At 51.1% G+C, this 24,312-nt stretch overlaps 2 protein-coding genes across 4 annotated transcripts in view; both read right to left on the bottom strand.

The window, feature by feature from the left end:
• Positions 1-508: 508 nt before the first annotated feature.
• The window catches only part of HOXC4 (homeobox C4), a 39,749-nt gene continuing 15,945 nt past the window's right edge, over positions 509-24,312 (bottom strand). The window contains exons 1-4 of one of the 3 annotated variants that reach the window (XM_032173525.2): positions 3,744-3,795; positions 3,270-3,386; positions 2,181-2,625; positions 509-1,697 (exon numbers count right to left, since the gene is read on the bottom strand). In XM_032173525.2, coding sequence (XP_032029416.1) covers positions 1,342-1,697; positions 2,181-2,619 — 795 coding nt within the window. In that variant the 5' untranslated portion in view covers positions 2,620-2,625; positions 3,270-3,386; positions 3,744-3,795 and the 3' untranslated portion in view covers positions 509-1,341. Of the gene's footprint in view, positions 1,698-2,180; positions 2,626-2,819; positions 3,124-3,269; positions 3,387-3,663; positions 3,796-24,312 lie in introns of those variants that run through there. The other 2 variants (XM_032173524.1, XR_009209248.1) reach the window with 2 other exon arrangements.
• On the bottom strand, positions 21,834-24,144 carry HOXC5 (homeobox C5). The gene is made up of 2 exons (XM_032173531.2): positions 23,618-24,144; positions 21,834-22,916 (listed from the first exon to the last, which is right to left on the bottom strand). The coding sequence occupies exons 1-2, from the start codon at positions 24,069-24,071 to the stop codon at positions 22,702-22,704; spliced, it is 669 nt and encodes a 222-aa protein (XP_032029422.1). The 5' UTR covers positions 24,072-24,144; the 3' UTR covers positions 21,834-22,701.

Consider the following 24,312-nt stretch of genomic DNA (forward strand, 5'->3'; position numbering starts at 1 on the left):
CTTTCTTCTTTTAAGAACTCAAATGTTGAGGGGATGTCTTCCTTAATCCTTCATCCCAAAAAAGCCCTAAAAGATGAAAGAAAACTCTTCCCCTTCCCACTCCCTAAACTTGCCCTCTTGTCTACAAATTAGGCAAGCCTACTCAGCACAGAGGAGGGAGAAGGGAAGAGAGAGAACAGACAAAAAGAAGAAACTGTACCTAACTATAGAAAAGTGAGACACCCCCCACCCTCAGCTCCACTGAAGTGCCCCCAGAGGAGTCTGGTCTCTCTGCAGACTCAGGGGGAAGGAAGGGGACTGGAGAAATCAGCCTTAATCTTCCACATCCCCTCTTCTGAAGATCCCATACCCCAACCCCCTTGCTGCTTCTTCTAAGGACATTGGAAGACTAATGGAGAGCTAAGATTTGTGTGTTTGTTTAAAGTAAACTTAGGCAACTATAGAGAAGATGGGATGTTACCAGGCCAGAGAGAGGAGGGGGATAAAAAGAAACCATCAGACATTGACGTAAAACTAATTCACATCCACTGGTTTATTATTGATCACGGGGCATTTCACATCGACACTAAAATTCTTTATTGCAAGTTTTACAATAATCAAGTAAATTCAGTCCAAAAACACAATAACCACGATGGGGGTGGGGAGAGATTCTACCTATAGACTGCCTCTCTGAACTGAAAGTTCATTTTGATTTTCTTTTGGCTCCTCAAACTGAACAGCTCTGAGAGGCTCTCCAGATGCATTTAGCTTTGTCTGCTGTCTTCACCCCCTCTCCTCCCGCACCCCCCCCAACAATAATACAAAAGAACTTCATAGCTTTGTTCTCCTTAAAATGACTTCCCCTCACTAACCTCCCCTGGTGCATTTTCAATGCAAAAGGCCTAAGGAAAGAGGGGGGAAGGAGGAGGAGGAGAAGGATGAGAATTGGCTTTAAAATTTCTTTCCTTTTTTCTTTTCCTCATTTCTCATTTCCCCAGAAATTCACCCAAACCAGACCATCACACCTTGCAATATATAATTTTTGCAGCTTTTTTTTCTTAAAAAATAAATAACCCCCAAAATGGCCTTTAAAAAAAAAAAAAACACCCAGCAGGTACCATGCTAAGACAACATCACATGCTTGAAAGGGTCCTTAACAGTGGAAGGGAGAGGAGGGCAGGGGGCTTGTTTGTTTATCTGTTTTGTCTGTTTGGAACTGACAAGGGACAAGGTGAGAGGAAGAGAGAAAAGAACCTATATATATATATATATATATATATATTAAATTCTATAAATAAGAGTCAATTTGTGTGTGAGGGGAGGGTGGGGGCATGGGGTGGGGGCAGGGGTGTGAGTTATGTTTTATAACCTGGTAATGTCCTCTGCCCGTTGCTGCTCCGGCGGCGTGGCGCTCTGGGAGTGGTCTTCAGAAGTACCCGGGGTAGCTGCCGAAAGGGTGCTGGGCGCAGCGCCGGCCGGGGGTGCTGACCTGACTTTGGTGTTGGGGAGTCGGTGGTCCTTCTTCCATTTCATGCGACGGTTTTGGAACCAGATTTTGATCTGCCTCTCAGAGAGGCACAGCGAGTGGGCGATCTCGATCCTTCTCCTTCGGGTCAGGTAGCGGTTGTAATGAAACTCTTTCTCTAATTCCAGGACTTGCTGCCGGGTGTAGGCTGTCCTCGAGCGCTTGGGTTCCCCTCCGTTATAATTGGGGTTCACTGGGGGGGAGGGGAAAAGCAAATAGTGGGGTTCAGAGGCAGCAGGCTCCCCGCCCCCCACCCTCACCCCATCCTCAGCTCTGAGGAACAGGAGGAGGGAGTGGTGGAAATAAAGTCATCAAGCTTAAATGGGTTATAAAGAAGTTGAAGGAAGCTGAAGACTTTGTAGTGTAATAAGAGGGGAATCCTCATTGTAACGACACTGAATTATTTATGCGCCCTTAGAAAGCGAGCATAGTTTTCACACATACATAACAGATCGTAGCACATGGCTCGGACTGCCCAGAGTAGCTAAGCCATAAAATTTATGGGGGATGTAATTACCCATTCTCGCTCGTAAATCCAGTTCAATTGTGCTAACCCAGAGTCGCTCCTGGAGAGAGAGGGGGACGGAGAGAAAGGAGGACGGGGGCCAGAGGGGGCCGAGGAGGGTGGGGAGTGCTAGGGAAGAAGGGGGGGGGAGCAAAAAGCAAAGTTGCCTACCCGTGCTAACGTGAATTTTTTTCATCCATGGGTAGACTATGGGTTGCTTGCTGGCGGCGCTGGAGGGATGGTCGGGGGCTGGCTGGCTGCAGGCTGGCGGGGCTGGGGACGGGGAGGCGGAGGCGCCTGAGAGAGGCGCGGGCTCGCAGAGCGACTGTGATTTCTCGGGGTGGTGGTGGCCCGCCTGGGCCGGCCCGTGGCCTCGCGAATTGCCCGGCCCCTGGAGACTGGTGCAGCTATACTGGCGCTCAGGGTAGCTAGGGCGCGGAGGCGGTGGTGGGTACAGCTCCTGGTGGTGATGCTGGAATCCCGATTCCCTGGTCCGGCCGTAATATTCCGGACTGTGTTCAGGGATGTAGCTATTTTGCGAATATTCTTCGCATGGAGGAAATTTCGGATCGATGTAGTTAGAGTCCATCAAATACGAGCTCATGATCATTAATTTCTGGAGTGGAAAATAATTTTTCTCGCTTTGTCGTTTTTCTGCTCCATAAAGCCCTCCTACTAGCTAGCGACCCTGTAAAGTTACTTTCACCATGTGACTCCGCCGGCCAATCACACGGAGCAACTCAGTCCCCGGATAAGGAACCGAATCGCTTTATTCAAAATGTATCCAATTTTTTTGTGTGTGTGGTGGTGGTGGTGCTGGGGGGGCGGGGGTGGGTGGTGATGTGGGGTTAGCTGGTAGGGGTTGGGGTGCCCCCAGTGCACATCCCGCCAGACTGACAACCCTCCCCTGCAAAAGGAGATGGGAAGCTCCCGGCTCCCCTCCAAAGCCCGGGCATTGGGGGGCTGTTGGGAGGCAGTGATTCAGCCCCCGCCCAGGGTCTCCCCTCAGGCCTCTGCTGGGCCCCGTGGGCCTCGGCTTCTGAGCTTTTCCAGAGGTGGTCTCCATTCATGGCGATCGTGTCTCAGTCTGTGTAGGTCACCGGGCAGCGCCCCTCTTTCGCAGGAAGAGGAAGTTGAATGAGGACTGGAGTGGAGGTTGGATGGGGAAGGGCCCAGGCTGAGCCCAGGAGGCTGGAGAGCCTGGAGTGCTCCCCATCCAAGGATACCAGAGTCCAGCCCCTCTTCCCCATACACACTCACCCAACCCTCTGGCCATGGGGCAGGCGAGGCAGGGTCCCAGCTGGACCAGGCAGGTAGAGGCAGCGGGATGCAAATGATTCTGACGTCATTTCTGAAGGTCTGGGGGTTGAGCCCCCGCTGAAGAGAGACAGGAAGCGGTTGGCAAAAGCAAAGTTCAGAAGTCTCGCCTTCCCCTGCTACCCACTGACCCTCCCTGCCCCAGCCCCAGAGCAGAGGATCTCTTCTACTGCTGGCTCCTGTTTCCACTCCCCATTCAGCCAGGCCTGCTATTTTCTAACAATTATCTCCAAGGAGCTGGGGCAAGGAGGAGAGCTTTCTGCCAGGAGTCAGTGCCCTGTGATGGTGTCCAGCCAAGACCCTGAGAGTTCTTTCTCTGTCCCCACAGAGGGCAGACCTAGCTAAGAGGGAGGCCTGTGTGGGTAGAGCCTGCTTGCTTCTGGCTAGGAGCTGTATCCATGTAACACGTGTGTTTACATGTAAACACGAATTCCTAAGGGCCAGCTCCAGGCGCTTTCCAAAAACGGAAGGCTAAGCTAACCAAGTTGGGGAGGCAGGGCCAGTCTTGGGGGTCTCCAGCCCATTCACACCCCCTGCTCTCTCTCTGCCACCCACTCACAGTAATACTCTGATGGAGGGGGGTGGCAGGGACATAGAGGAGGGAGGGGGCCAGGAAAAGCTGCTTCCCTAACCATCCCCCCCCAGCTAGGGGTGGTCCTGTCATGCCACCAATTCCAATTAACTGATCGCCCATAACTCAGAGTTGGGGAGGTAGCGGAGGGGAGAGCCCAGGGAGGGAGCCGGGTCCCCTTGTTGTACTTGATAACAATTATAGTTTAAAATCATAGCTTGCCAGGGCTCGGCTATATTTTACTTGATAACAATAAAAGTGACACATAAAGTTAACTGTTTATGTTTTATTTATTAGACTAAATCTGCCAGCGGTGGTAGGAGCGCTTGCCTCGTCGCTACAGCTTTTATAGGGCTGTAAAACGTCATAAATCAGTCTCGCGGAATCGCCCGCACTCTTTGTGTCGGCGGCGGCGCGGGGCTGGCGGCCGCTGGCTGCCTGCTCCCTCCTTTCCACGAAAAGTCGTAATGTGATTTTTTTTCTCTCTGATTTTATTATTATGATCGCCGCCGTGATTAGTCAATCTACCTTTAATTCGCCGCCCTACGCTGCCTCCTCCCAGCCCAGCCTGGTTGACACTTGAATAAGTACCTTTTAAAACGGCATAACAACTATTTGAGGGTTTAATTAGAACATCTGCAATTAAGGGAATGAGGAGGGGAAAGGGAAAAAAAATAAAGCCCTTGTGAGAGATAGACTGAAGGCAAGAGATTCCCATCCTTTTCTCATCACCTTTGGGATGTTGGAGAGGGTCCCCACTTCCAAATTAGGGCTTCCCCAGAGGGCTGGAATGAGAGGGAAGCTGGACCACAGCCGTGCCCAAAGGGTGCCGATTCCCGCCTGGGCCCTCCTTGCCTTCCCTCCAATGCTTAGGCCCCTACCCCCACCCCAGGCTCAGCAGGGCCAGGGCTTAGCTCCCAAGGAGCTGGTGCTTGGGGGTCCCTGAATACTCTCTCTCCAAGAGGACAGTGCCCATGCCCACTGTCACTGGGCCAGGTGAAGGAACAGGAGTTCCCCAGAGGCTGACCACCTCTAATGGAGATTCCCAAATTCTCAGAGTTGGCTGAGAACCCTTGCCCACTCTTGTCCGGAACCCTCTGCATGTGAGGACAGGCTGGTTTCGTTGGAGAGGAACTTGAGACTGTGAGTGAGGGGGTGGAGGAAGGCTACTGCTTGGTTAATAGTGGTTTGGGTTGTGTGAGGGTTGTCTTATTTTAATCATTGGTGGTGGGGGTGGGTTCGTTATAAATTGCTGGAAGAGGGCAAAGGGAAACCAGTGCTGAATCCTAGTACCTAAGTCTGAACTGCAGTCCCAGATGGCTCCACGGGGAAGTCCAAAGCTCAGCAAACTTTGGTACCATGTGGAGAGGGTTGATGAAGAGGGAGGAAAACTTCCCCTTCCCAAGCCCAGTCTCCCTTCTAGGCCTGTACCTGGATACGGCTGCCTCACCTGGAAAGGTGAGCTGTGAGCCTGACTCTCCTCCTCTCAGCCCTCACGCTCACGTTTTACCATCCCTGCCCCGACCCTAACCCTGTTTTCTTCAATCTTCACCCTCCTGGACTTGTTAAGGAGTCCTCCCCAATATGTTGCCTGTCACATCCCACCCCCCCCAGGTTTCTGAGCTTCTGCAGGTGGGTCAAGGAGACTGACTTTGGGCCAGTTTAAGTAGTAGACACAGAGGGTTCAGATGCCCCCAACTGAATGTCAAGTCTGTCTTTGGTTATTATGGTTAACATATATGCATGCACACTATTAATATTTATTAATATATTAAATGCCTCTTTATGCAGCTATAAATATGTAGCGTTTTCATTCCAGGTTCGTGCAGCTAATTCAACATGCACATCCAGAAAGTGAAGTCTCCAAGATTCCCCCAAATGTGCCCACACTCATCTACATCATTTACAAAACAACAACAGCAACTCCCTTTGGGCTCCTATAGCTTAATAGCAAGGAAGTCGCCTGTCACATGGGTAAAATACCACACACATACAGACAAACATTTTCACCTGGATATTATTACAAGCACAGAAATAAAATCCATTCTAAGGGCTTTTGCACTTAGCAATGGCTTCATTGGGAGGGGGTGGGGGTACTAAAGCAGCTCTCATCTGTGATGAATCCTTGTATCTGGTCCTGTCTTCTTTTGTGTTTCACCCTCCTGCCTCCCGCCTTGCTGGCCCAGGGACTGCACCTCTGCCCTGTCCTCCACCTTACTTTGCCCCAGTTTTATTTATTTTTATTTTTTCTGACTACCTTTTGTCAGCATCCAAATGCTCTCTGAAATTGCCCCTCCACCTCAACTCCTTTCTAAATCTCGATGTGGTTTCTCTTTCGGAAACATGTTTCAGTACAAAGCGCTTCCCTTCTGACATCGCTGAAGAAAAATATGTGTCCATTGTGTGTGAGGCCTTATTGTGCCTGGATTACCATACTGACCGTTGGATAACCCATATTCCTCCCCTCCCCAGTAACAAGCTGCCAGCTGAGAGAGCTCAGCGGCTCCATAGATTTTCTGCTGTATTAAAATTGTATCCCTCTCTGATTTTTCCAAGGGAGAAAAATAAATGAGTAACCAATTCAGGATTTGGAGGGCAAAGGGAAGGAAAATGAGGGTCATTCCTTTCCCCACTCTTTGAAATGCAGGGTTTATGTGTGTGAATGTTGTTGTTGTTGTTGTTGTTGTTGTTTTAGGGATTAAAAATTGCAACATGTCTGTTTCCTTTCACTCATATAAATTGACTTTTAGATGGTATGCAATCAGGCAATTCATTTCACTTTGATTTTTTTTTCCTTTGGGCAACTTGAAAACCCCAAACCAAATCAAGGCTCATAGCCCATTTTTTTCGTGTGTGTGTGTGTGTGTGTGTGTGTGTGTATGTGTGTGCATGTGTGTGTGTGTGTGTGTGTGTGTATGTGTTTGTCGCTTTCTAATGCCAGCAGCCAGGGCTAATGTATGCAAAAGAATATGCAAATGCTTAATTGATTTTTTCTTAAATCTCTTGTCAGTAAAAGTAATGAATTGGTCTAAAATGATTTTAATAACCTGGATGTGTCACCAGAAAATACTCAACCTTTTTTCTTCTCCTGGAATCGCTTATAGTCTCAAAAAAAAAAAGCAATCATGGAATGTTAATTTGCCCCCCTTTAAAATATTAAAGATGAATTTCTCTTGTTTGTTTGGAGACCATAGGCAAGGTCCTCTCATGGATTTCCCCCGCCTTGCCTTTGCCTTCCTTGGAATTCAATTTTCCTCAAATCTCGTTTAAAGTGGCTTTTTAAAAAGTGGCCGCATTTTAATATTGGTTAGACAGAGTGACCTGCATTTCACCTCGGGTGTTTGACTTGTTCCAATAGGTCACTGCCATGGGGTTATTGATGGGGAAACTCCATTGAAATTTGTCTCTTCGCAAATGGCCTTTAGATCTTCCAGCGAGTTCAATAACTAGTTATAATGTGGAAGGGGAAAAATGAAGGCCCTGGGCTAACGAATTTGATGTTTCATTTTTATGCTGGAGAAATTGTTAGTTAGAGGTTGGGTTCTCCACCACCTTCCTCCCTCATCCCAGCCTCATTGGCCCCCACCCCTCTTCAAGACTGCTGGATGATAGCCTTTTTAAAACTTGGTTTGGGGTGTCCCTTGCTAACTTTGATGCAAGCTTTAATTCTTATTATGAAAATTGTTGTTGTTGAAAATTCTGATGTGTGGATGCAGGAACCTTGCTGTGCTGCAGGTTTGTGACCTGAATTTCTTGCTAGGGAGGGGGACTTTTATTTTTCAAGGAACCTAAATGTGGCTTGAAAAGATCTAGAAATCAGGCTGGCCTTAGGTTAGTTTATGGAGGGCTCCCTGGCCTGGTACTCCCAGTATTAAAGAGATGACAGGAAGCTAGAAACACTTTTAAGAGTTGATGAGGGTATCTCAAAGTGCCTTAATCTGTTCTTGGCCTCTGATCTGCCAGAGACCCATGAGATTAGGCACCCAAGACCAAAGAAGGCAGAGACTGGGAAAAACTAAGGATAGAGAGAATTCTACAGTAGGCAAGGGAATCCTGGGTCCTCTCCAGGGTCAGCGTGAGAATTCATGGGGACTTGGTCGGGTCACCTCTGTTGCTTCACAAGAAGGGTGCTCCAGAAAAACTCAATTCCCAAAAACCGTGCTTTTTAGTAAACTGGATAGAGCCGAGGAAAAAGAAGTGGGGTGATGGAGATTTTATAAGGTTTCTCTTTTTCTGGAGTTTTTAAGGGAGGGAGAGGAAAAGGCAGAGGAAAGGATTATTTATTTTATTTTCCCCAACCATAGTGAAGTTGGGGAACCCTTGACTCTTCCAGAGAAACCTCTGTGAGAAAGAACTTTGGAGAGCGCGGTCTCCTGGGCTGACCCAGCCATACCAGATCATTACCATGATTAACCTCAATAATAAGAACATCTTCCCCTCACAAAACACAGCTCCCGGTGTGCCTTTTGTTCTCTAGGAAAGGAACTGTTCTTTCTCCTTTCCTGCCCAAAGGGGTCCAGTTTGCTCAGCCCCAAGCTCTCCCTTTAATAACCCCGTCTGCCTCGCACACCCCTTCCAAGCCTCGGCCCATAGATTGGAGTCTTTCCGGGCATGCCTTGAATCCTGGGTTGGAGGAATCAAGGTCGAGAGAGATTTCTAAGTGCCTGAAACTGGAGTGTCACCTCCCTCCATCCCCTCAAACCCAAAGGCAGCATCTTGATGCCATTTGGGTTCGCAAACTTGCCTTGGCAAAATCGTGGCACCAGTGGGATCTGGGAAGCGGCCTTCAACTGCAACTGCACGTCTCAACCCCACAAAAATGGGAAAGTCGGAGAAGAGGCCGTCGGCGGCTTCAGGGTCTGGCCTGGGAGAGGGCACCAGAGTCTGCTCTTCCTAGCCAAGCGGGAATCAATAGCGATGTGTTATGAACTTCCCCGAAGCCCCTCCGCGCGCTCTGGTCCTGGCGGGCGAGCAACGTCCCTAACTAAGCCGCTCGCCAGCCTCGGCCTGCACCTTGGCCGCCTCCTCCGAATCCGGGACCCCCAGCCTCGGGCCTCGCCCCCTCCCTGTTTTAATTACGTGATTGATTTCCGCTTTGGCCGCCTCGGGACGCCTCTGCCTCCGACTGTTTAAATCTTTCGGCTCCCTTTTTGTATTTCAGAGTCCTCCCGGCGGGCTGTAATTTAGAGGCGGCCCCTCGGCGGCCGGCGCGCCCCTCGCGGCCTGGGTCCGGGGCGGGCTGCGGCCTCTCCCTACATTCCAACGAAATGTTCCTGCCGCGGTGCTCGGGCGACCGGCTCTGCAGTGGCCCCGCGGCGCGGGACTCTCAGGCTGTGGTCCTGCCCATTCATTCGCTTTCTGAATTATTTTGTGCTCCATTATTCTCTGATAGGAAAACATTTCCTGTGTGGGTTATCCCTTCAGGCCTGGCCTCAAAGCTGGGCTCTCCGCGGTCCTGTGCTTTTCTCCTCCCCCGAATGAGGTGTGTGTTGAAAGGTCTGGATTGAGCCCGGAGGAAGGGGGACGCCTGGCTCCAGGCTTGCGGGGAGCTCGAGCCCCTTCGCCCCAAACACCTGGGCCCTGAGCTGGCTGGCGAGAAGCACCAGAAGAGACGCGAATTCGGCCACGACTTTAAGCCAGTCAGCGCGAGAGGGACCACAGGGCTGGCGGTCCCCGCTGCGGCCCCTACCCCGCAGTAGGCGGTGGATCTGACTTTCGCTCCACAGCCCAGAGGCCCCCTCACCCTGGCAGCCCCAGCGGGCACCTGGCAGCAGCCTGGGGTGGCTGCGCGCACCTCCGCCCGGGAACACGCTGTTCAGCCCCTCCACCCGAGGGATTGAAGGTGAGGCGAAGGAAGGGAAAGAGGGGAGAAATTGATGAGAAGAGTAGACTTAGGTTGGGGAGAGAAAGGGGAAGACAAGAAATGAAGAAAAGGAGCCCCTTCTCCCACCGTGGCTGACTTCTTTCTCTTTCTCTTTTTCCTTCCCAAACTGCTGGTTTTCCACTTAATCTCTCATTTATTTACAACAAATAAACATTGCTCTGCTTATTCGCCCACGTTGTGTTCATTCTTTGATCTTTTCTAACGAGGCAGCAATGAGTTATTATTAACAGTGTGTGTGTGTGTGTGTATATATATATATATATATATGGCAGGATATCTATATATATATATATTTCCCTCAAGGAGAGAAGGGGATTGGGAATGTCTTTCTGACTAGGAAGAAGTTCAGTGACACTTGAGTCGGCCACAACCTTCTCCCTGTTTCCTGACCTACGACACCCCGGTACTTGCCCCCCAGACCCTCTTCCCCACAGCAATGTTGCCGGGTAAATAAGAGTCCTCCTGCCTGGCTATTAGGATTCTGGAGACGTTGGCATCTGTTGCAATCATTAGTCAAAGCCGCGGAAGCCAAAGGAGCCGAGGAGTTGGACAGAAAAAATCTTGGAAATGATATACAGGAGCCGCCGAGGCATCAATCCCAGCCGATAAGAGCGGGGCTGCTGGGCGCAAGGTGGCCGCTTAATTGGGCACTGGGCACCGAGAACAACTGGGCAGGAGGAACCTATGGGTTGTGCAGTAACCCTGGCATCATTTGGGCACCCTACAAAAATAGTTGGGAACTTGGTCCCCTTTTCCCCCACATTTCAAAGGCCCAGTTGCGGGTGTAGGGAGATATACAAGCCCCTGTCAGCCTCTTGCCCTGGGGATCCAAGAGGAACTGGGCTGGAGGACTCTCCCCTTTCTTCTCTCCCCCTTCTTTTTAGTGGCTACCTTGAGAGGTAGGGAGCCTCAGCTTGGATCTCAGGTCACAGAGGCAGCCTGGAGGCAGGCTATAACCCCTAGAGTAGGTTTTCGAGGGACAGATAACTTAGTGGGACTAGATTTTGGAGATGGCCTTGGAAATAGAGACAGAATTACTTGCTTTAGTAAGCCAAACATCCAAAATATATTTGTTCCCTACCCCCACTCACCTAATATCTTTGTATATCACAGACACAGAGATAGAGAGGAGACAGAGATGCAGTAAGTTTAAGTCCTTCTAGAAGGGAGATCTATGCCCCTATACACAGATGCACGCATTATGAAACCATCTCTAAACATATGTTCAAACATGTAAGTTTTTCAGCAAAAATGCAAAGACTGTAAAGATCTCTAAATATGTAGCTTCAATATGTAGCTATTTTATGGGTTAGGATCCTTGCATAAACCTAGATAAAATTTTCAAAATAGACATTGAACACACACATAGTTCTTTCCAACCAACAAAAAGTTTCCAAATATTCACCTAGGTGTTTCAAGAGAGCTGTACCAATACATCCTAGCATATACATCCAACCACTATAGAAAGATTGGTGAAGTGCACACAGGAATTCGACCAAGGACTGTTATGTTCACTATGGATCTATAAATCTAAAGATTTATAAATCTGCATTTAAATGTGGAGCAAAAAGGAATATAAAACATACATCCTGATATAGACATAGAATGATCTACAAATACGTTTTCACATATATAACTATGGGAGCGCTCAGCTCTCTGTGAAGATTATTTGCATGGAGTCCTAGGAATGAAGAGGAATCTCTAGTTCTTGTGGGTTTGGAGTATCCCAGCCCAGGCTTCTCTGAGAAAGAAATGAGGGTGGACTAGAGCCTTCGCAAGTACTAAGAGGGCCCAGGAACTCATATAATCTATGACATATTTCCAGCATATAGGGGCATTTTGCTGGCAATGAATATAAGCCCTGATGCCTGGGCCTGAAAGCTTCCTGACCTGATCTGGCTTGAACTAAGGCTGAGTTAGAGGGCTCTTTTTTTTTTTTTTTTTTTTTTTTTGAGACGGAGTCTCGCTCTGTCACCCAGGCTGGAGTGCAGTGGCGCGATCTCGGCTCACTGCAAGCTCCGCCTCCCGGGTTCACGCCATTCTCCTGCCTCAGCCTCTCCGAGTAGCTGGGACTACAGGCGCCCGCCACCATGCCCGGCTCATTTTTTGTATTTTTAGTAGAGATGGGGTTTCGCCGTGGTCTCGATCTCCTGACCTCGTGATCCGCCCGCTTCGGCCTCCCAAAGTGCTGGGATTACAAGCGTGAGCCACCGCGCCTGGCCGAGGGCTCTTTACTTTGTTTTCCTTCAGCTCCATAGCCCCAGGCACAAGGGAGGGACTTGCCAGCGAGGGAGTGGGGGATCCTTAGGAGGGGAAGACTCATTATCATTAGGAAATGGAGCTATTTAGGTAAAATATATTGTTTGTTTGGTAGATAGAGATGTGAGAGGGCTAGGGGCTTACACATACACACACACACACACACACACACACATACACACACACACACACCCCTGCACCCATCTTAATTACAAAAAAACCCAGGGACAGACTGCAGAGTTTCCTCCATTCATGCAATACACGATGGGGTTCCCCTATGCTCCCCTCCCATCTCCTTTTTTTCCTAGCTCCCATGAACTCTTCCTCTTATACATCTGAAGTTCTACCTTGTCAAAGGGGGTTTGGGGCTTGGGGAAAGAGTGACAGGGAGGGATCAGCCCCAGAACAGAAGAGTCCTGATATCTACAGCCAGGCTCTGAGGCTATTTACCATCAATGTTAGTTCCTTTGTGACTGAGGGGTTGGGGGACCAGGGACTGCATGGGCAAAAGGAAATGAAACGTTGCATTATTTTTTAGGGGAAAACTTTGAGGGAAAAAAAAATCACCAACTAGCCTTTTAAAAAAGAAATTGGAGGCAGAGGATTTTGAAGACTCCAGATGCTCTGTTATATTTCTCCTTTAGTTTACTGGGGAAGGGAGGCAAGGAGGGGCCTCAGGTGGGCTTGGGGAAGTGCAATCCAATCTACCAAGCCAGCTTTGGGGGAGAGTGATTTACAAAGCAAAACCTCAGATGCTACTTCCTGAGAAGTCACCACATCAAAACACCCTCCTCTAGGCGTTTATGACCCTGTCTTTACTCCCAACAGGAAAAGCACCCTCAATAAAACCTCAGCCCATGCCCCCATCCTCCACCCAGGGGATGGGGAGAGACACAACATAAAATGAAAGACCTGACCCTTACTACTCCTTACACACACACACGCGCGCGCACACACACACACACACACCCTGTGTTTTCCAGCCAGAAAGTTGACTTTTAAAAGAAGTATTTACTAGACAAGATTTATCTCTAATGTCTGAGCAAGGGAGCCCTGAGGAGTTTGGAGTTTGAGCTTGGAACAGAAGGAGAGGGGGATTAGATCAGATAAGATTCTGGCCTCCTTAGACCCTCCATGTCTCTTCAACTCCCAACAACTCAATCGGGGCCAACACGACACTGAAGATCACAGAAAGCCTGGCTGCCACCATCCCTGGAGTCAGCTCTAGGGTTTGGGTTTTCCAGAAAGGCAGAAGGAAGGAAACTCAACAGCTGCTCAGGGCTTGAGGGGTGGGGGTGGGGTGGGGAGGACAAATGGTTTCCAAGCTGGGCTGACGGGAAGAATGGAGTGGGAGGGAAGGAGTGGGAAGCTGGTTCCATGCTGGTTACTGCATCCAGCCCAGGCTTCTGACCTCTGCCATACCATCCTTGGGCACATGTATGTATTTCTGTGTGTTCAGGTATTCTCGTGTCAGGGCCAGGGGCTAGGGGAAATGACAATCTTTAGACGGCAGAACCAAGCCTGAACTGCCTCTCTGAGACCTGTGGTGCAGAACTGAAAGGATCCTAGGTGACCAGGCTACACATTTCACCCAGCCCATAAGGGGTTGCAGATCACTGTAGAACTTTCTCTGTACATGTGTACAGGTATAGAGAAGCAGCCTTCTCCCTGCACTGGCTCCCCAGCATGCCTGGAGCAGTGGACTGGCTCAGGGCCCAGCCCCAGTGTTCAACCTCTTCTCATAGCTGCTAAAATGTGGTCCTTAGAGGCTGAACAAGGTCTTCATTTTCCCAAGTCCCACATTGCACACCCAAACCGCTTCCTCTGAGGTATCTCTGTTCCCTTTTTGCCTCTCAGTGAACCTTGGGATTGGGAGAGGGAGATGATTACAAGGGTTGTGTAGGCCTCAAAAATAAAGAGATTTGTATCACCCAAGTTCCTCAGCCCAGACCTTGTCTGGCAGTTCCTTGGGCTCCTGGAGCCCCATCAAAGCAGCTAGCAGAGATATTATCAGAACAGACATATCAATATGGGTCACAAGGAGCCAATAAAAGTGGGGACGGGTAGGAAAGGATGTGACTTTCTTGGCTCTCAAACAGCATCGTCTTCTGCTTTAATTGAATCTCTCACCCCAAAACCCTAGTTTGGCATCCTGATTCCAGATTTTCTTTCTCCTTCACCTCAAAGGGCTTCAGGTGCCCTATTCCCACTAAAGAAGAGGCTCAGGGTGGTGGTGCTCATCTTCTCAGCAAAAAGGACCTAATTAAATCCTAGAACAATGATGTTTCAGCATTCCCCCTCTCAAAAACTCAGTCCAAAGCAGTTACAGACAGAGAACAATAGTCAAAAAGAGAAAGTTTACCTAGATATTAGGAGGGGTCGAGGCACTCATAAAATCTCTTTTCCCAGTGCTTGTGTGGATAGAACCAATCTCCCCCCGTCTTTGTTTCCTAACTCTTCATGAGATCTGGTACCCCAGTGTGAGAAGTCCACATTGAGGGTGAGAGTTGGTCTCCAACAACCTGCCACACCATTCACTGGGGAAGAATAAGTGAGTCCTTTAATTCTAACTCATAAAAGAGGCAAATGGGGCCGGCCATGGTGGCTCATGCCTGTAATCCCAGCACCTTGGGAGGCCAAGGCAGGCGGATCACCTGATGTCTGGAGTTTGAGACCAGCCTGACCAACATGGAGAAACCCTGTCTCTATTAAAAATACAAAATTAGGCCGGGTGCGGTGGCTCACGCTTGTAATCCCAGCACTTTGGGAGGCCGAGGCGGGCGGATCACGAGGTCAGGAGATCGAGACCACGGTGAAACCCCGTCTCTACTAAAAATACAAAAAAAAAAAAAAAAAAAATTAGCCAGTCATGGTGGCGGGCGCCTGTAGTCCCAGCTGAGGCAGGAGAACGGCGTGAACCCAGGAGGTGGAGCTTGCAGTGAGCCGAGATCGCGCCACTGCACTCCAGCCTGGGCGACAGAGCGAGACTCCGTCTCAAAAAAAAAAAAAAAAAAAAATTAGCCGGGCATGGTGGTGCATGCCTGTAATCCCAGCTACTCAGGAGGCTGAGGCAGAAGAATCGCTTGAACCCAGGAGGCAGAGGTTGAAGTGAGCCGAGATCCTGCCATTGCACTACAGCCTGGGCAACAAGAGTGAAACTCCGTCTCAAAAAAAAAAAAAAAGAAGAAAAGAAAAGGCAGGGTGCAGTGGTTCACACCTGTAATCCCAGCACTTTGGGAGGATGAGGCGTGTGGATTACCTGAGGTCAGCCTGGGCAACATGATTAAATCTCATCTCTGCCAAAAATACAAAAATTAGCTGGGTGTGGTGGTGGGCACCTGTAATCCCAGCTACTTGGGAGGTTGCGGCAGGAGAATTGCTTGAACCCAGGAGACAGAGTTTGCGATGAGCCAAGATTGTGCCATTGCACTCCAGCCAGGGCGACAAGAGTGAAAGTCTCAAAAGAGGCAGATGGAGCAGTGTGGTTGAAGGTAACTTGGGAAGTGAGGGCTCAATGATTTCTAGAAGAGCTGCTCTTTTTCTGGCTTCTCATCCTTATCCTTCCCACCTGGCCTGTGGCATTGTCCCCAAACCAGCTCCACTCAGAAGACAAACAAGGAGTGGGGTGTTGACAAAGCCCAGCTCAGTCCGGACTATCCTTCCCATTCTTGTACTCTTAATGCCCCCAGGGGGTGCTTAGAGGTCCAGGTGTCACAGTCCATCAGAACTCCTGCCCCTTAGCTCAAACAGGGCAAGAGATCAGGAAGAGAAGGGGAGGAGAACCCAACCAGAAAATTCACTCTGAAACAAAGCTCTAGAGAAGGAGCTGGGGGAGAATGCCTGGGTCTGGACCCAGCAGTGGACTGGCTCAGGGCCCAGCCCAAGTGTTCAGGAAACACAAGCATTTCTGTCACAGCTGTGCACTCCCTGTGCCATCAGATGCTCTTACTCAGCAATAGTTTCTCGCCTATTGCTTGTTCTTAGCCTAATCCATGTAAACTCAAACACTGAAATCCACACCTTCAGTAAGCTGTACCTTTTGATGGCTATTGGCCAGGACATAGGATCATCACCTAGTCTATTATTACTATTATTATATCCTGTTAAAAGAATGGAAAGGGAAGGGTTTTAAACAAATCCATCAATTATTTAATGTGGAGAGTGAGGAAAGTCGGAATTCTCTGTGCTCATTCCTTTCCAGAACCCTTAACCAGCTCAAAGTAATTCGGCAAACGAAAGGTACCAAACAGAACTTTCAAAAAATCTCCACTTTTGCTCCCTTCCTTAACCATGCCTGAGGCAGTCTGATAAAGCTAATGGCTATTGGAGCATTTCCAGAAAGATAAATCAAAAGGGCTCTCCTCTCACCCCACCTGCCCTCATGAAAATCAGAAGAGAATGAATACTTATAAGTGTATGGGGAATAATCACAGCCAGAATTTGAATTCAGGGCTGGAGTTCATATCCGCATTTGCTCTATAGTCTAATTTAGAGTCTACACCTACAACACCCAGCAAATTGGGTAGAATCACGCTGACGAACGTGGGAATAATCCAGAGGATGCCCCCACAACTTCACATCCTTGTGCATTTGAGATTGACTCCCAGATACAACTTTGTAAGCAACTGAGGAGACAAGCCAAAGACTCCTCAGAGCTGGTTCAGGGACTGAGAGAGGAGGCCAGAATATGCTGGGTATCACTCCAGCCTTCCAAATCTGTGATAGAATAAACCCAGGAGCTAAGGCTGTGGTGGGAAGGGAGGGAGGGAGGAAGGAACAGGGCCGTATGGGAAGAGCGAGACAGAGACCCAAGTACTTTTTGCTAATTGGTTGGTGGGGACCATGTGACCCTGCTTAGTGCATTTCTGATTGGTTGCTTGACCTCTCCTTGGGTTAAAGAGCTAGGAACAAAATTAAAAGCTTCCCGGGTTGGCTGGAAAGCTTGGCACCTGATTGCATGCCCATCCTCCGCTCCGGAGAGACTCCAAATTAGGGTTTGGGGTAGTGGGTGGGAAAACCAAGAATTTCAGGCCTCCTTTGTGTTTGCCCTGTTTCCAGGTGGAACTAGAAACTGTTTTTACAAAACAGTAAAAAACTGAGGCAAACTATTTGAGGGGAAGGAGAATCAATTATCACAGGAAGAGGGGTGGTATTTAAATGGAACATTTGAGCCTAAAGAACAGAAAAGGGGGTGAAGAAGTCATCAAAGGGCTCAAGGGACGCTGTATAAATCTTTAAACACCCTCGAATGCCGTCTACACAGAGAGGAAGGGAATGGGACTGAGATTTGGCCGAGAGTCAGGGCGGGTGTCAGGGTGGAGTCTTGCCTGGGTGTGGGACTGCGGCCCTGGCTAAATTCCGGTTAAAGACCACTGCACTTGCTCCCTAGAGCCCTGGGGAGGCTGGAGGGAGGGGAAGATTCAAGTTACAGACCAAGAGAAACTCCCATCTCCCCGCTGCTTGGATAGGAAAGTTTCCAGAAACCCTCAAAATCACAGGCTAGAGGGAAGGAGAGAGCCAAGAAGGACAGGTAATGAGGAAGGGAGAAACTGATAATTAGCTTTTTCCGATGCGTTGCTGGAGAGAATTCCCTGGGATCCTAGGAAAATAAAGGTATCAGGGAGGAGGGTGGGGGAGGCTGAATCTTGGCCGAGCCTGAGGCCCCGAGGGACGGCGTCAAGGGAATCCTCCATGTCGGGTTCCCGAGCTCCTCATGCAAGTGAGAGACCCCTAGACCGAAGAATGGGGCTCAGCTAAGACTCCCCATTTATTTGGGCCTCTGTGCTCGCTTCATTCTCCCAGAGTCTGCCTGCTTCTCGCTTCTTCCTCAGTCCCTTGAGCAGCGGGGATGAGGCTAACAGCATTCCCTTCTCATCCCCCAACAGCACCTCTCCACGAAGCAGATGCCCAGACACCCCTGCTCCCCAGGCATGCCCCCCTTCTGGAAGGTCCATATCTGGCTCACTCCCTCTGCTCCCCACCCCTTTCTCCCAGCCTGGTGGAGTTGCGCTTATGGGTCCGCTGGCATTCAGCCCTGCTTCCAAAGCCCTGGCTATTCATGGCTGGCCAGTACAGGAGCCTGAATTCACATGTTGTCACTTTCCTGGCTTAGCTCCCAGTGATGCACAGGGAGGGATAGCACTCGCAGGTGTGGAAGACACGTGCCTCTCATGCCCAACGCTTCTGCTGCTCCTTCCTAGAAACCTGAAGGGCGCCCTAGCCTGAGGATTGACCCCAGGGTGCAGTGCTCAGATTGGGCCCTGCTAGCTTCATCCCCGAGGGGCTACTCTGTCCTTAAGGTTGGGGGACTTACTTTCCCAGCCTAGCAAAGACATTGCCTCTGCTCCCTCACCCATTCAACACACAGTTACACTCCACTCACAGCAGGAACCTCTAGGGCTCTTAGGGCCTACTATTATCTGAGGCAAGAGCTGGGAATGCCAGGAAGACCCAAGCAGCTAGGAGAGGAGGAAGCATGAAACCACACTGGCTTCAGACGGACTAAGATGCCAAACTACGGAGGCTGAGACAGCTGCCCATCCAAACCTGGTGGTGAGGGAGGGAGGGGGCACTCTGGGACCTCTGGGTTCAAACAGCCACCTTGGAGATGCTTTTGCCAGTTCAGGCAGCAGTAGCCTGTGGGCTTAGAAGCCACAAAACCCTCCTTCCCTGCCTTTCTCCCCAGTTTCCCACCTTGGGCCACTGGCCAAGGGCTGAACTCACCCCTCCCTGGAACAGGGGGCCCCAGAGGCATTTTGAGCTTGTGTCTAGAGTTTACATACCCGTACAGACACCAAACACGCTTGTTGCTGCCGCTTGCTTTCTTCTCAACTGAAAGGGTCAGGAAGACCTGGCGAAACTCTAAACAACCAAGGCCTCTCTACCCCAGTTAACTTGCAGTCAGAGAGAATAAGGAGTGGGAAGGGGAGGGCTGCTCCGGGTAGACAAGCTCCTCCATCTTCCTACTTCCCAGCGGCTTTTTCTGCGGCTTCTTCTCTTCTCCCACCCCAGCCTGGGAAGGCCTTTTCCCCCTCCCCCTAATGAGTGGGAGCTGCCTTCTATCAAGTGAGAGGGGTGGTTAGGTAAATGGGAGAAAGGGTCTGAGAGAGAGAAAGAGAGAATTAACTCACAGCGTTCGCCTGGGATTCATTTGCGAAGATGTAACCTCTCTCACCATCGTCCCCAGCGCCGTAATCCCCTCTAACTGCTAGGGCCTCTGTCCTAGCATTAAACCTCACCAGCAGCTGCGTGGCTGGACAGTTAAGATTATATATGATGTAAATATATTGTGGGTTTGTCAGCTCTCCCTACACCATAAAACTTGGTTTAATGATATCACGTGGTCCCCCAAGAGCCACTCACGGGCTTGCCTTCGGGCTATTCACATAAATAACCTCCAAAAGTTTCAAACTCCTAAATTCACATAGAAGCCATGCCTATTTCTCTAATGCTCAGTTACACTAAAAAGCCCTGGTGCTGTTCCTTTGCCCCACCCCCACATCCCCCTTGCAGGGTGGAGAGGGGGAAGAGGGTGGATCCTTATTTATTTATTTACTTACTTATTTCCATAAGGACCTGTCGCCTTCGAGGTCGTGTTGATATTTTTGTCCTCTTATTTTTTCCTCCTCTTTCCTCTAATTGCTCAGAGTGGGCCGTGTCCCCCCTCTTCCCACTCCCCCGGGAAGGTAAGTCATGCTTCTTCCCCTTCTTTCTTGCTGCCAGAGGGGGTGGGTTCCAGGGCAAAGTGGAGAGGCAGGCTCCATGGTCTCCGCTTGCAACCCAGAAGCCCCCTCCATGAACTCCCCCAGAGCAATGCCAGACCCTGTTACCTGGAAATACGTTCTAGGAGGCTGGCTGGTGGGGAAACTACCCCAGGCCCCAAAGCAGAAGCCCCTGTTCAGGGAGAAATCAGGGATCTGGGCCTTACGCACCCCCAGTGTAGGGAAGTAGGTATGAGGCCTCTGGCTTGGTTGCCGCAGCTGACTCCCGACGATGCTGCAGAAGCCGAGGCTGGGGCCTGGGCAGACCTGCAGATTGTGACAGGAAGGAGGAGAGCAGGCAGGCACTCTGTGTCCACCCAAGCCTGGCCAAAATGAGTCAGACCTTCAGCTCCTCCAGGGAAGGAGAGGCTCAAACTCTGCCGGGAGGAGGCAGGCAGTGCACGGTGGGGCTGGTGTGCCCTGCCTGGCAGCTGTAACCAACATTGACCCTATCCATGGCAAAGCCCTTGGTTTTCCCCCTGGGGTAGTGCGCCTGTCCCCTGGGGAGGAAGCGCAGGGCCTGGGCAGCCTGGGAGGCTGGAGCGGACGGGTGTGGGTGCCACAGCCTCTTTCTTAGTTAACTGTTACCCACCAGAGACGCCAGTGCTTCTCCACGCTTCACTGCTCGCCCAATAGTTTTACTCAGCATGGAGAAAAAATTAAAATAACTCCCTGAAGAAAATTACACATTTTATTTCAGAGAGAGAGAGAGAGAGAGCGCTGGTCTGGGTTGACTGCTGTGTGCAAGTTGAGGAGAGACAACAGGCGCCCTAACCTGGCCTGAGTGCAGTGCGAAGGGGAAGGGTAGTAGTTAATGGGCACTGTTCAATAAGCATTTATTGAGACTGCCTATGTGCCAAGCATGGGGTGAGGAAAGGCTCTTGGGTCTTTTAAAAAATGACTAATGGGTAGCTTAGGCAGTGGGATGCAGTGAAGTTAGTCCTTATAATAAAGCCAAGGAGCATCAGCATTAATAATCATAAATATTCCCCTGCCCCTCCCCAGAACCTCTCTGCTCCCCTTTCTTCTTGGCTGCTGGTGCAATCCCTTAGCCCAGCTCCAGACCCTCACCCCACCAGTGTGGGGGGCCTAGGCTTGGCTCCAGGAAATCACCCCGTTGCGGGAGGTGGGAGAGGAAATGCAGTAAAGTTTTATGGACCCTTCCCACATTTGTTTCTACTGTAAGGTACTTCCTCCCCCAGCCCATCCCAGGAGCCTGGAGAAGGACCTGAGCCTCAGACACTACCTGAATTATCTGCCTCCTCTCACCCCCACCTTTAACCCATCCTCCCCTCCACACAAAATCCCAGAGACTGAGATAAATGATGGCAAACAGACACGACTCCAGCACTGGTCTATGCAGCTCCTTTCCCAGTTAGTTGTCCTGCATAGCCCGAGGGCCTAGAAGGTGGTGGAAACAGTCTGAACATTTCCTGCCAGGCTGATACACGCTGCAGATTGTCCTCCCTGCTCCCTCTTCCCCAGTATCTTAGATACTGAGGCACACCTCCTCCAACTCTCCCAACACCCCCTTACCAAGCAATATCACCTCTCTCTAGAGGCCCTTCTGGGACCAAATGGGTCCCTAGAGTGAGGGCTCAGCCCTCCCTCTATGTCCAGCAAGGCCTCTCAGGGACCACCTAGGCCCAGGAAAGATCTTCAGAGGCCCAGAAGGGCCTAAGGCTGAGCATGGCGGAGCCACTGGTTCCTGCACCGCAGCTTTGGCATAGAGTGGGAGCTGCTGCCAGTCCAGAGGCCTCATGGAGGGCAGAGGCGTGAAGGCCTTGGACAGACACAGCATGGGAAAAGCAAGTACCCGAGGCCTAGGTGCCCTTCTCTTCCCGCAGAGGCTCTTGTTGCAGCCAAGGATCAGGAAAGGAGCTCAATTTCACCTCCCTCTACTCACTGCCCCTAGATGCTAGAAAATTTTTTAAAGGGGTGGCTTAAAGTTTGTGGGTCTCCTTCTACATCTCACAGCCCATTTAGACAATTTTACCCAATACATGCCCCAAACAGACAGGAGCCACTGCATCTTTAGTCCTGTTCTCTCTTTATTTGATATGACAAAATATAGTTTCAGGAAAGACCCAGAGTCAATAAATAGTTGGACAACAGCAATGGGTCAGGAGGGCACAGAAAGTCGTGGCAGGGACTATGGGACAGCAAAGGGCCTCTAGGACCACTTGCTGGGGTCCAGTGCCAGGAAACCCCAATAGTTGAGCTAGCTAGCAGGCTGGGGCTGCCGGCCTGAGAGGGCATGCAGCAGGCGCAGGCTGGGGAGGTTCCTGGGTTTTGGGGGAAGAGGTTGTGGAGATAAGGTTTGGAAAGCATAGAGCAACCGTGGGGGCCCTAGGCCGATGTTCTCCTTTCATATGCAAATCATTCATAAGTGAAAATTTAGTTTAGTCGCTACAAGGAAGCACCCCGAGTCTGGGGCCAGACTCTCGCCAGCCTTCAGCTGTCTAACCCATCCAGCCGGGAACAAAGGAGAGGGCGAGGCTAGAGGGTCGGGCGAGGGTCCTGTGGCGCGGGCCGGGCCCACCTTAACTCGGGAAGGCCGCGCTGAGGCTGGGAGACGGAGAGACGGCCCAGGCCAAGGTTCGTTCAGCGCCAGCCTGCACGCCGCAGCCCTCCAGGGAAGCCCTACGGAGCTTGCCCTGGGCCCCGGGTACCGAGCTGAGCCGAGCTGAGGGGAGATGGGGCAGCGCGGACAGCCCCGCGGGAACCCTGGGTCAGTAGGGATGAGGAATGCCAAGGAAAAGCGCTTTTGTCTGTGAGGCCCCGGAGCCCAGTGCTCCAGCACCTGCCCCCGCCCCGAAATATAGAGAGGAAAGGCGAAAAGGAAAGGCGCAGGGACCGGAACCGGCTAGGGGCGCGCTCTGCGGGCCTCCCCCACTGCCTCTAAAGAGCCTCTTTGCTTTTCATTTTGGAATCTTTCTTCCACTTCATCCTGCGGTTCTGGAACCAGATCTTGATCTGTCTCTCATTGAGACACAAGTTGTTGGCGATCTCTATGCGCCTGCGGCGAGTGAGGTAGCGGTTAAAGTGGAATTCTTTCTCGAGTTCCAGAGTCTGGTAGCGCGTGTAACTGGTTCGGGACCGCTTGCCGTCCGTCTCTGGAACATAAACCCCACCCCAAGCCACGAAGGGGTGAATAGCGTGCAGCGTTCCCCCGTCCCCACCCCAGCCCAGGCCCCCACCCGCGGCCGGAGGGAGAGGAGGCGAGAGCCGCAAGACAGGCCCCGCGGGCCGCAGGCGGGCCAGCCCAGCCCAGCCCCGGGAGAGGCGCCTCCGCCCAGGCAGGAAACTTTCCACCGCAGCCTTCACTCTGCAGCCGGAGGGGCTGAGGGGGGGTTGGGGGGAAGAGGGAGACCCGGGCTCGGACCGAACAATAAGCACCCTCGAGATCCGAGCACCGGGGACCCCCCTCCCGCCCCTCCCGAGTCGCTGGAATCCTCCGGAGCCGCAAGCGCCGGCGGAGCCGGCTCCGCAGGGGAGAGAGGGAGGGAGCCGCGGGGGGATCCCCGCTCTGGAGCCCCGCGCTCCTCACCCTTCAGATCCCTCTATTTTTTTAACTCCCTCCCTCTCCCCCAAAAATTGAATATTGCCTTTTATACACGTTTTGTTCCTATGATCCAATTATGTCGTCGTAAATTTGGGCGCACACAGCCTCTAAGCCTTTTAGTGGACAGTTTTACGAGCCATTGATGCCTGGATCGTAAAATTTATGGCCGCAGGTTTTTTTTCTTTATTTGCCCCGCATGGCCTATAAAACCCAGGCGGACCCGAGCGCGCAAAATGAAGTCCTAAAGTTTACCGTGGCTCATGTGCAGTTTGGTCATCCACGGGTAAATCTGTGGCGGGGCCGGTGGCTGGCTCAGTCCGGCGGGCTGCCCTGTCTGCGCCTGTTCCTCTTTGATCTCCCCACTGCTCTTAGCTCGCTCCTCCAGCGCCGGGCGAGCCGCCTTCTGACTGTACATCCCGGGGTTCAGAGGAGCCGCTTCGTCTCTGCCCAGAGCGTGTCCCGGAGCGGCCGCGGCGCTGCAGGCGGGGCGGTCGGGGTGAGCCCGGGGGTTGGCAGCCATGTCTACCCCGTGGAGAGAGTTGGAAGGCGCAGGCGGTGGGAAAGTGATGCTTAAGTCCAATCCGCCGTAGCAGTACCTGGATGCCTGCACCTCTGAGGCCGATCCATAGTTCCCACAAGTTTGCATGTTATAGGCAGGGATATTGGGGCTCTGCTTATAGAATGAATTAGCTACGTAGGAGCTCATGGCGGGGAGGGCCCAAAAAAATTTCTGCACCCTTTTTGATTAAGGGTGATTTGTGACTCTTTGAAGTTGAGGGGTTTTTTGTTCTCCAAAGTGCACAATTTATAGGTGGAGATATCTCTTTCTTTATCCTATGCGCTCTTCCCAAATAAGGGAGCCTTAAATAGAGTCACGTGACTCGAGCGGCCACTCATAAATTTGGCTTGATGACCTCCGGAGGTTAGTGATGGAAGCCGGCGAAACG

The sequence above is a fragment of the Hylobates moloch genome, unplaced genomic scaffold (genome assembly GCF_009828535.3).
Source record: "Hylobates moloch isolate HMO894 unplaced genomic scaffold, HMol_V3 SCAFFOLD_13, whole genome shotgun sequence".
Taxonomy (NCBI): Eukaryota; Metazoa; Chordata; class Mammalia; order Primates; family Hylobatidae; genus Hylobates; species Hylobates moloch.